The 11,822-nt window shown below is 46.1% G+C and overlaps 1 protein-coding gene across 1 annotated transcript; it reads right to left on the reverse strand.

Annotated features, from left to right (window-relative positions):
• Nucleotides 1–5,358: 5,358 nt before the first annotated feature.
• Nucleotides 5,359–5,895, reverse strand: LOC132589627 (anti-apoptotic protein NR13-like). The gene has a single exon (XM_060262371.1). The coding sequence runs from the start codon at nucleotides 5,893–5,895 to the stop codon at nucleotides 5,359–5,361; it is 537 nt and encodes a 178-aa protein (XP_060118354.1).
• Nucleotides 5,896–11,822: the final 5,927 nt, after the last annotated feature.

Raw genomic sequence — 11,822 nt, forward strand, 5'->3', positions numbered from 1 at the left:
TGTTGGTGAAGTGGAGGTGGCTGCAAACACTTTGGGTGGCAGGATGGGAGCAGCAGGCGCGGTCTCAGTTGAAGCAGGGGCGTATTCCGGTTTCCGCGAGAGCGCATCGGCTTTTCAGTTCTGGGTATGGGGGATATAGGTGATCCTGAAGTCGAAGCGGGAGAAGAATACGGACCACCGGATCTGGTGCTGGTTGAGACGGCGGGTGGTCTGGAGATGCTCCAAGTTCCAGTGGTCTGTGAGCACTTGGACAGGGTGGCGAGCCCCTTCAAGGTAATGTCTCCAAACCTCAAAAGCCGCCTTGATCGCGAGCAACTCCCTCTCCCAGATTGTATAGTTCCTCTCTGCAGCAGTGAGCTGGCGCGAGTAATAGGCGCAGGGCTGGAGGGGCTGGGACGGCTCCTCGCGCTGGGACAGCACTGCTCCTAGGGCCACGTTGGAGGCATCAGCTTCCACCGAAAAGGGAAGCTGGGGGTCGGGGTATCTCAGGAGTGGCCCGGTGGCGAAGTGGGTCTTCAGGGTGGAGAAGGCGTTATCGACCTCTGGGGACCAGTGGAAGGGTTCTTTGGGGCAGAGTAGTTGAGTCAGGGGAGTGGTCAGGGATGCATAGGCCGGGATGAATTGCCGATAGTAGTTTGCAAAACCAAGGAACCGCTGCAGGTCCTTGCGATTCTGAGGAGCCTGCCAGGTCAGGACTGCTTCCACTTTTCTGGGGTCCATGAGTATTCCCTGCGGTGACACAATATGACCAAGGAACTCAACGGAACGCAGGTCAAATTCGCACTTCTCCAGCTTGGCGTAGAGGCCGTGGGCTCATAGGCACTGCAGGACCTGGCGAACGTGCTCGGCGTGCTGGGCAGGATTGCAGGAGTAAATCATCTAGGTATATGATCGCGAAGCGGTCGAGCAGGTCCCGGAATATGTCATTCATGAACCTCTGGAAGACAGCGGGGCGTTGGTCAATCCGAAGGGCATCACCAGGTGCTCGTACTGCCCGTATCGAGTCCCAAACACGGTCTTCCATTCGTCTCCGGGCCGTATGCGCACCAAATTGTACGCTCCACGGAGGTCCAGCTTGGTGTAGATTTGGGCCCCCTTTAAGCGATCCAAGAGTTCAGGGATCAGTGGTAGAGGGTACCGGTCGTGGATGGTGATCTTGTTCAGAGCCCGGTAGTCATTGCACAGCCGGAGCTCCCCACTTTTCTTCTTCACGAAGAGGACTGGAGCAGACAGGGGAGAGGTTGAGGGTCGGATGAATCCACGTTTCAGGTTCTTGTCCAGGAAGTCTCACAGAGCTGCCAACTCAGGCTCCGACATTGGGTACAGACGCCCCACCGGGAGTGGTGCCCCAGGTACCAAATCAATGGCACAGTCATAGGGCCGGTGAGGGGGAAGCTGATCAGCTCCTGTCTCTTCAAAGACATCGGCGAAATCCGCATACTTCTGAGGGAGCTGAGGACCACCACTCGGGATGCCGGCTGCTAGAGTGGTGGGAGGAGTCAGATGGGGGCATGGGTCTCGGAAGCATAGTTCCTGCTGGGCCCAGTCCACGATGGGGTTGTGCAGCTTCAGCCAGGAAAGGCCTAGAATCAGCAGGAAGCGAGGCATGCGGGCGACATCAAACTGCAGCTGTTCTTGGTGCTGCTGGACGTGGAAGGTGATGGGACAGGTCTCCTGGGTGACGGGGCCAGAACGGAGGAGGCGCCCATCAATAGCCTCCACCAGTGTCGGAATCTCCTTTGTCTGCACTGGGATCTGGTGCTACTTTACAAAGGTGGCATCTACAAAACAGTGGACCGCTCCCGAGTCCAGCATGGCATACACGAACAGCCAGCGTCCATCGGGCAGACGGGGTTTGACTGGTAGCAGGAACAGGCCCGGGGTATCAGCCTGCTGTTCGGGGGACCCAGCTAGTCGCCCCAGGCTGGAGGGTCCACTTACGCCTGGGGCTGCCCTTTTGGAGGCGGTGGCAACGAAGGTCTGGGTATCCGATGCTTAGCAGGGCAGCCAGAGGTATAGTGGCATTCCGTGCCGCAGTAGAGGCACAGATTCTGCATGCGGCGTCTGGCCTTTTCTTCTGGAGTCAGGCGGGGTCGAGCAGCTGCAAGCTGTTTAGGCTCACCCTCGTCTCTGGTACTAGCTGGGGATGGGAGAGGAGCCGAGTGGCACGGTGCAGGGAGCTGGTGCCCTCTGCTCTTGGCTTGGTGGCGACTTTCCAGGCAGCCATCGATGCGGAGGAAGAGGGTGACAAGTTCTTGGAGCGTGGGTGGCTGCTCCACCCTGGCCAGTTCATCCAGGACTTCCTCTGCCAACCCCTCGGTAAACTGGTCTATCTGGGCAGCCTCATTCCACACCAAGTCTTGGGCCAGGAGCTTGAATTCGGTGGCGTACTGAGCCACTGAGAATTTGCCTTGTTTCAGGGCCCTGATTTTCCGGTTGGCTGTGGCTGCTTGGACTGGGTTTGAGAAGGCAGCAGACAGGTGGGCCTCAAACCCCTGGTAATCAGTCAGCAGGGGAGAGGACTCAACCAGTAGGGGTGTGGCCCACTTGGCCGCCTGCCCCTTTAACAGACTAATGATGAAACACACCTTAGTTTTGTCATTGGGAAAGTCCCGTGCTCTTAGCTCGAAGTACAGCCGACGCTGCGCCAGGAAAGCATGAAATTCTTCCACAGCACCCCCAAATCTGTCAGGTGGGGGAACTGGGCACTTGGCTGGAGCACTGGCCGCAGGTTGTTGCTGCAAGTGCACTACTGCCTGTGTCAGCTGCGGTACCTGGACTTGGAGAGCAGCCAGTAGTCCTGCGGTTCCACTTGCTTCAGCATCCATCCTGTGGAATGGGTGTTTGTGGTGGTGGAAGCAATCTGTCACGGGCTGCGGCCAGGCCAGGCGAAGTCCAGGGTCAGTCCAAGGTCTGTAGCTGGGTAGCAAGGAGGGTCCAAAGCGCCAAAACCGAATCACCATCCAGGTATCGCAGGTCAGAGGTTCAGAAGCCAAAGTCAGGGGGTCCAGAAGTCTATGCCAGAGTCAGGGGGTCCAGAAGCTGAAGTCAGAAGCCGAAGTGGATGCTAGAACATCAGGTAAGTGACTAGTTGCTTCCACAAAGCCTCCTCCCAAATCCCACAGCTATATAGCCCTCTGCCGTCTGTTGCCCAGTTGGGCTAATTGCTGACTCAGAGGGCAGCCAGGATCCTGCTGAGACTCAAGCATCCTCACTCCTAGAAGGGCCAGAATCCTTTCAAAACTCAGGGCTCAGGGAGCGTCTTGCTCGTGAGCGTGCCACCCTCCTCCGATCCCTGAGGTCCTGACGAAGGCGGTCACGCACACGAGCCACCCGAGAGGGCGAGGCAGGGGGGTTTGGATCTTCTCCAGCAGGAGGCAGGGGCACTGGTGCAAGTGGCAGGGGCACAGTTTCTTCTACAGGCTCGGCTTCTTCCGCAGGGCTCCCAGCACCCATGACAGGGAGGAAGATGACCCACCTTTGCTGTCTCCCCGGCAGGCGGAGAGAAAGCTCCTGGGCTTCCCCTTCCTTTCCGGGTGTTTAAATGGGGGGGGGGGAGAAGATCACCCACCAGGCGGAGAGACAGCAAAGTGTTTAAATGGGAGGGGGGAGGAAGATCACCCACCCTTGCTGTCTCCCCGCCAGGCAAGTTCTTTATCAAGGAGTCAGAACATGGAGGGAAGGCACAAGAAAATATGGAGATTGTGGAGGAAACACTCTATTTGAAAGCACTCTATCCGGATGTAAGATCTAAAAATGAAGTGTGTGGGATTGGGGAGGCACAGTCATGAGGCAGGATACTAATATTTTTTTTTTGCTTCTTCAACCTTCTAGGTAGAGAATGTGGCAGCAGTCAACTCAGGGAGGCCGGACTCCTGTCACTGCCCATACTGTGGGGACTAGCTCACTTTCAAGATTCAGGCGATGAAAGGGATGATGAGGAAGATTCCCTAGCAGATGCTGTGCAGGGTACCACTGGTGATTCTGAAGCGGACATGGAGGATACCTCTGGAGATTTTGGAGCAGACATGGAGCCTGAAGCCATGGAAGAAGCGAGGGAACCCCCGGCTTATGAAGCGCAAACACCTGAGCCACCAATGGAGGATGATTCCATCAAGGGAGAAGAAGAGGTGTTGGAAGAACCAGTGTGTGCCGAATATCACCTAGAGATGGTAAGTAGCAAGGGGGGGGATGGGATATGAGAAAGATCACAGTGATGTGGGGGAGCAGAAAACACAAAACTGTTTTATCTCTTGCAGTTAGATTGTGATTTGGATTGGAGGGTGTTTTCAAAAGTGGTGCAGTGGGCACATCAGAGGGTTATTTCTAGCTGCTGTTCATATTGTGAAATAATAGTTTGGTATCAGGAGGACAGTTGGGTGAGAACGGACATGAAACGTCAGCATCCCCCCTGCGTGCGAGATTTATATCCAGGTGTAAGTTTTTTATTTTAAAGGGTGGGATGGGGATGTCTAGAAGGGAAATAGAAAGACTTAGACACTTGCAGATTAGCATCAAGAATGTCCCAACCACCTGTAGATGAGAAAACACATACGTCTGGTTTGCATATAAGTATCCTGAAGTAGGTAGTAAGAACTGTATTTTTTCAGTAGGGTGGGGGAAATAGCACACTTGTTTTTGTATTCTCACATAGATAAAGCGGATGTATTGGTGTGTTATTGATCAAACAGCAAATGTCATCTGTGGGAAGGAAACAGATTATCTCTGCTACGCATTCTGTACATACATACGTTTCTAATTCTTGTGAATCACAACACGACAAAGAAGTATGCCTTGTATTTCTTACACTGTCCCAGCAATCCCCCTCCCCGCCTATTCGATACCAAAGTGGAAGGCGCCTCATTCATAGGGAACTGAAGACACACGGGTTGGGAGACAAATTGTTGCTAATAAAAAAAAAGCTACGCTTTGTATATTCTCGCTTTAATAAGATACGTTTCTATTAGATATGACGGTGTATAGAACCATTTTTTGGATCCGGTATGAAACAAGTGGAGTGCTCAACTGAAATAAGATTAGAATTCCCTCCATAAAAAAATCCAAACACACATCATTACACAGGTTGCATCGCAAGGTCATCTAACGTGTTTAGCATAATGTATCAGTTCTCTAGAATGGAACTAACAAAACATACAAACCTAGGATCTGAACAATCTTTGTTTCCATTTTTTTTTGACGTTGCCAAGGTGGGATGTGCTTCATTTTAAACATTCTGCCCTAGACACCAATTTAAACAACTTTTTTTTAAAAATTGTAAAAATATAGAACGGACTCATCACGGGTACTTGTTCATAGTTTCATTGAGCTTGTTCATAGTTTCAAGTTCATGATGTACTTTTATCGCACAGCCAAGAGGAAAACCAATCCTGCTAGGAGAAATCCTGCAGTCGCTATGATAGTGTTGCTTTTAGTATCGTACCAGTTGATTGAATCAGAATCGAGTTTGTTGAAGTAGTGGTAGAACCCATTCCAGCCACCGTGTGCCTCCAGCCACTCACGCTTCTCCACAGACAGATAGATGACCAATACCTCTGTCAGGCTGCCGATCTCCTCGTGGGCCTCCCGCTCAGTCAGCGCTGTTGCCAAGGTGCTATTGAACACAAACAGTGCCACTACTTGGCCCCAGTTAAGCCCACCATCAGATTCCATCTGCACTGCCACACAGGTCAAGTGGGCGGCTGCCCTACTGGACTCCAGCAAGATATCTGTGCAGCAAATCGAGTGAAAGAACGTCTTCTCATGGCTCTCCAGCTTGTCAGCCACTCTCCACAGGGTCCTGGCCATGTGGCTGTGAGACAGCGCAGAACCACTCAGGTAGTGCTGCAAGTAATCAACAACCAGCCTCATTGTGTCGACTGTTAGATTGCTCAGCATAGTGACGCTTTGATAACTGCTGATGAATATGTCAGCCCACTCCAACCATGCCCCGTACTGCCAGTTCTATACAGATATGGTTTTACAGCCTACTTTCCCCCAATCAGTAGGTTTCTTACAAAACAAGAAGCTGACAAATTAAGCATCTGTAATAGATGTAGAGGAAGTACTGTTCGAAAGGACATAGGGGTAAAAGAATGATGGGATTACCTACATGTATAGACACGGAACATACCCCCCCCCCTTTCCCTAGCATGATGCAGCAGCAGGCTATAACACTGTTGCTTGTGCATTACTTTGTAGTATGTTCATTGTACCCCAACCTAATTCCTGCCTCCCCCATTCCCACCTTTTCCCGTAATGCTCACCCTCAGCACCTTTGATTTGTAACCAACTTTATACAATATTACACCTGCTTTCCTATATAAAATCAAATAGACTCCTGCTGTTTCTTGCCCCAGCTGCCCCGCCTAATTTTAGTCCACCCAAGCAAACACGGAAGAAACCTGTCCTCTCACAATTGCGAGCCACAACCTTTACACCATCACTCCTATCCTGTTCAATAGGTCATACTTACAGGGAAGTGTTTCACTGCAAAGTGAAAATAAAGAAAAAAAGCTTATATGTAATTACTGGCGGTGTCCATTTATTCGGTGTATTTTTATACCATGTTTCTTTGTTGTTCAAAGTGTTTTTAAAAAAGCCATTAGTCAAAAATTGACATGATTAAGCATTATTAAAACCAAACCAGGAGAAGGATTTTCTGTGTTGGTGATATTGGAAGAGAGAAGAGACAGCCCCCGCCTTCATCGGGGCATAAGAATGGGACCACTACAGAAAAAAAGACTTGCTCTGGCTTTTAAAGAACTTTTAAAGAGCTGTTCAGGATTATGTGGGGGAAGAGTGTGCATGGTGTTGCTTTATAAAGTAAGGAACCCATGAAAACATGATGAAGGTATTAGGACTTGTGTTTAAATAGCTCTCATCCTATCTTAAGTTTCCTTGGTGCAGAGACGTTATTTTCAGTGTTATTACTGGGACTCCTCGTCAGCCAAAGTAAATCCCCTCAGAATTCTCCTAAGCACATCTTGGCCTTTTCCCTTACTGAGAAAAGTAGGCAGCATGCGTTGGGATCGCCTTCTCTGCCCAGAACAGAGGCTCCAGTCCACTCCTCTTTAGTTAAGCAGCTCAGTTCTCCATGATCCAACCCCGGAAGTCACCTATCGTCTTATCTTTGACGTACCTAGATTCGACTTGCATTCTCAACCATCAGTTCATTTTAATGTCCATGTTTTCGAACTCCTCTCTGGTTTTCAGTTGATGTCTTTTCCCAACAGGTCATCATATATATAACTCTGGTTAGGTTTTAAAAGATTTGGATGAGTAAATGCTTCCACTGGAGATACCCATCTTGGAATTTTTTGATAAATTCTCATTTTTAACCATGACCATGTATGATACAAAAAATTCTGAAACCAATGGTTCTTAAAATAAGAATGTCCTTCAAGTCTTTGATACCATAGCTATGCATGCCAACCCAGCATGAGATCATATCCCTCAAATAGCAATTGCCTCTTATCATTCAATAGTATTCAGTCTCTTGCCCACAAGAGCACAGAAGCTTTGTAATACAATTGCCAGTCTGGAAGCCCTATACCTGCTCTCAGTTTAGAGTCTTGCAATATCTTTAGTTTGATTCTCGGTTTTTTGCCTTGCCAAATATACTTAGAAACAATCTTGTTCAATTCTTGAAAAAAACCCACTATTTAAAAATACTGGAATAGCTTGAAATAAAAATAATAACCTTGGGAGGATAGTAATCTTTATTGAGGCTATTCTTCCCATTAAGGATAAATTCAAATCATGCCATTTTTCCAGGTCTTTTTATTTCTTTAAGTAGTTTATCATAATTGTCCATTTTTAAACTGCTGCACTTATTTGAAATAAGTACACCTAAATATTTGATTCTTTTCTCATACAAAACCCCTAATTTTTGCTTAAGAGATTGAATTTGTTCCATCGTCATATTCTTTGTAAAAAAATTTGTTTTGTGGCAATTGATCTTCAGTCCTGCCTAGTAACCAAATTGAGTGATCTTGTTTATAAGTCAGTCTATTGAGTCTATTGGTTGCTCTAATATAAAAACTAGATCATCTGCGAAAGCTCTCGATTTGTATTGTTCACCTTTTACCACCGTTCCCTTGATACTTGTGTCTTCTCTTATCTGGTTATTTAGTATCTCTAAAGATAAAATAAAAAGGAGTGGTGACAGTGGACAGCCGTGTCTTGTACCCTTTTGGATATTAATTGCTTCTGTTAGTTTGCCATTCACCATCACCCTTTCTCTTTGAAGAGAGTATATTGATTCTACTGCTCTCAAAAAATCTTCACCACATTCCATACCTTTCAGTTGCTGTAGCATAAATTGCCAACGAACATTATCGAAGGCCTTCTCAGCATCCAAGCAAATTAGTGCCAATTGTTTCTCTGGGTGAGTCTCATAATATTCCAAGATATTACAAACTGTTCTAACATTATCTTTCAAGTATCTTCTAGGAAGGAATCCAGCCTGGTCTTAATGTATTATAGAGTGTAGAATTTTCTTCAAACGTTGTGCCAATATTGCAGCAAAAATTTTATAATCCACATTTAAAAGAGAGATTGGACGATAGTTTTTTATATCTTTCAAATCCGCACCTTCTTTTGGAATTAAGGATATTGTAGCTTCTTGCCAAGAAGCTGGTATTTGGCCTTCATCTTGAATCTTTTCAAGGAGACGTTTAAATGGTAACAGTAAAGACTCCTCATAAGCTTTGTAGAATTCTGCAGGCAGTCCATCTGGACTCGGGGCTTTACCATTCTTTTGAGATGCCATTACGTCTCCAAGTTCTCTTATTGTTATTGGTTCATTTAATATTTTTGTTGTTCTTCTGTAAATTTGTTAAGATTGTTTTGGTTAATATAATCTTCTAATTTTTTTTCTGAACTTGTTTATTTTCACATAACTTTTTATAGAATTGTTCCATGATTTGACATATCTCCTGTTTTTGCACTTTCTCTTTATTATTCTCATCTTTCAAGACCAATATTATTCTTTTGGCGTTCTCTTTTCTCATCCTATAGGCCAGCCATCTTCCAGGCTTATTGGCATGCTCAACAAATTTTTGTCAGGCATATCTCAATTTTATCTCCATCCCCTCTATGAGTAACAAGTTCAATTGGTGTTATGCTTCTTTAACCTTATTTTGGAACTCTTGTCTTGTCGTGTGCATTTTAAGTCCTTTTCAGCTTCTCCTGCTTGCAACATTAATTTTTGAAAATTTTCAGTTCTTTCTTTTTCTTGGCATTATATCTCTAGCTGATGTTAGGTGGCAGCTCTCTCTCAGGGGGGAAAGAAAGGTGTTCACAGATGTGCCATTCTGAAATGTATTATGCAGAATTTTTTCAACAAGTGTCACATAGGGTTGGTGGCATTTCTGGAACAATGTTCTCAATTGTTCACAGGGAGTTGGGGATGTTCGTATGCCTTCCACCAGGTTGGCCAACGCTATGATATGATTCTTGTTAACACCACAGCAATCCAGAAAACACGCAATAACCGTGATCACATACAACGCAGGGCTCATATTCAGATTGCAACATATCTTAAGTTCTCATCAAAAAAAGCAGCAGGTCACATCAAACATACATCAGAATTTGGTCCAGGTCTATCTAAAATGCATCCGTCACACAGAATAAGAGAGATAGTTGGAGCAATAATTGAGAACTAAATAAGCAGTAGCAGTTATCAGTTTGTATATCGCAGAATGTGACTTTTGCTTGTCCACAGGTGAAACGTCTTCATTGGACACTCCCGCATATTTTTGCAGGATGATATGAATCGATGTCTGAACACCGGACAAGTCCACAAGACAAAATTTCTAAAAAAAATCACAAACACACAAAATGAGAAAAGGAGCCTAAACAGAAACCACATAACCTTTACACATCTTTCCCATGTTGTTCTACCCACCTTAAACGTATCCTGTTGTGGTGGATTCATGGAGTCACAACTCTTACCACCCTGGAAACATCTACTCCTCTTTGGTGTACAGATTTCTGCCCCATCTTTCATTTTCTCAGGTGAAGCAAAAAGGCGCTTTGCAAGACCTGGCTCTACATTCTCCTTGTCAGAATTGGTGCTAGGTTTTTGAATCCTTGCTGTAGCTTTCCTCCTTACAGGTGTTCTGGAGGCCACTGGATTAAAAACATAGGTGTATTCACCATGGTGCTATGGAGCCATCAGAACGGTGCCCAGCTTTCCAATTTTTAAAGAGAAACCTGTGCTGACCCCACCCCACCCCCCACCTGCCCCCTTTGGTGCATTTGAACAACGGCAACTCTCCTATTGGTGGTGGGTTGCAGAGCTGAATTCACAGAGAGGCCTATCTTGGGGGTTGCCACCAAAGTGGCAATTGGTGTTACTGAGCATATAAGAAAGTGTAAACCATGTTGAGACTCCTTAAGATAGAGAAAAGCTGGGTATAAACACTAACTCTTTTTCTTCTTCTCTTCTATTGGGAATGGGATGCTAGACTAGGTAGCCCCCCTGATCTTACTCAGCATTCCTCCACCAACAGGTGGGCCTCTCTGGGAAGGGAGTTTCACAACTGAAAACAGCCGTGGCAGGAATATGTTGTGCCTCAGATAGCAGCTACCTTCCTCAGAAGAGCCTCCTTTGGTTATAATTAAAGGATGGTGAGGGCTACTTGGGAAGAGGCAAACAGGAGTCAGCCTATGGAAAGTCTGATTCCTTCATCTCTTGCTAACTGCTAATTCAGTTCAAGCCAATTGCACAGGGAATTCACCCTTAGAAGATTTATGACAGGCTTCACACAGTTTACCTCAATTTCCTTCTTTTTTACTAGAAAATTTACACCTGATAGACATGTGCAGGGGTCGTTTTGTAGAAAAAAAGGTGGTGGAGCTCATCCAGGGATTGTCATGCAGTTGCACCTACTATTCAATGGACAAGGTGGGAAGGAGGAGGTGGAACTGTCAGAAAGGTTCAGGAGCTCGCTTTTGTGAGCTCCCACTGAATCTGAGGCCTGGACATGCGTTAGATTTCAGACCCTAAAGCTGATTGTCAGTTTTGCACCTCTCTGAGGTCTGAGCTCCAGGCAGCTGACTAGTTGTCCTAATAGTAGCACCACCCCTATGTCCACCACAGAGACCCTGGCCATGGTTTTTGGTTACTGTAGTCTTTCCAGAAGTATTAGCTGATGGCACTAAAAGCCAGTGATTCAACTTCCTTTTACAATTCTGTCCTTTGACATTCTTCTTTACTATATTATTTGTATTCATTCATCAAAATTTCATTCCACCCTTTTCTCCAAAGAGCTGAAGGTGGCATACAAAATTCTCCTCACCTCCATTTTATATTTGCATCTCAGTGAGGAAGGTTTGCAAAGGGATCAGCGACCTTGAAGAGCTAAATTTTGTCTGTATTTGGCAGACAAAGGTTTCAATAAAGCGCCACTATAAGAAACTCAGCATAACTAAAAGAATGCAACTTAATATTATTTTACATGTTAATAAACCATAAAATTGTTGCAGCTGAAATTACTGATTGTTGCAAGACTCATAAGGAAGTAGACACATCAGGTCTCACAATAAGTAATATTTCACAGAAGCAACCTGCACAATTGGTATAACGCACTGGCATTAATCTGTTCATCATTTGCTTTCTTACAGATCCATATTTGGTTCTGTAGTGAACTACATTTGGGTCTAGGACCATAAGTTGCAAACCCTTTGTTTAGGCTGAAAGTGTAACTGGTACAAGTCACCAAGTGAGACTAAGCATGTTAGACTTTAAATTCTGGTCTTCTAATAACCTTTGTGTGTGTGTGTGTGCAAATGCATGCTTGTGTGTGAGAGAGACTGTG

The sequence above is a fragment of the Heteronotia binoei genome, chromosome 21 (genome assembly GCF_032191835.1).
Source record: "Heteronotia binoei isolate CCM8104 ecotype False Entrance Well chromosome 21, APGP_CSIRO_Hbin_v1, whole genome shotgun sequence".
Lineage (NCBI taxonomy): Eukaryota > Metazoa > Chordata > Lepidosauria > Squamata > Gekkonidae > Heteronotia > Heteronotia binoei.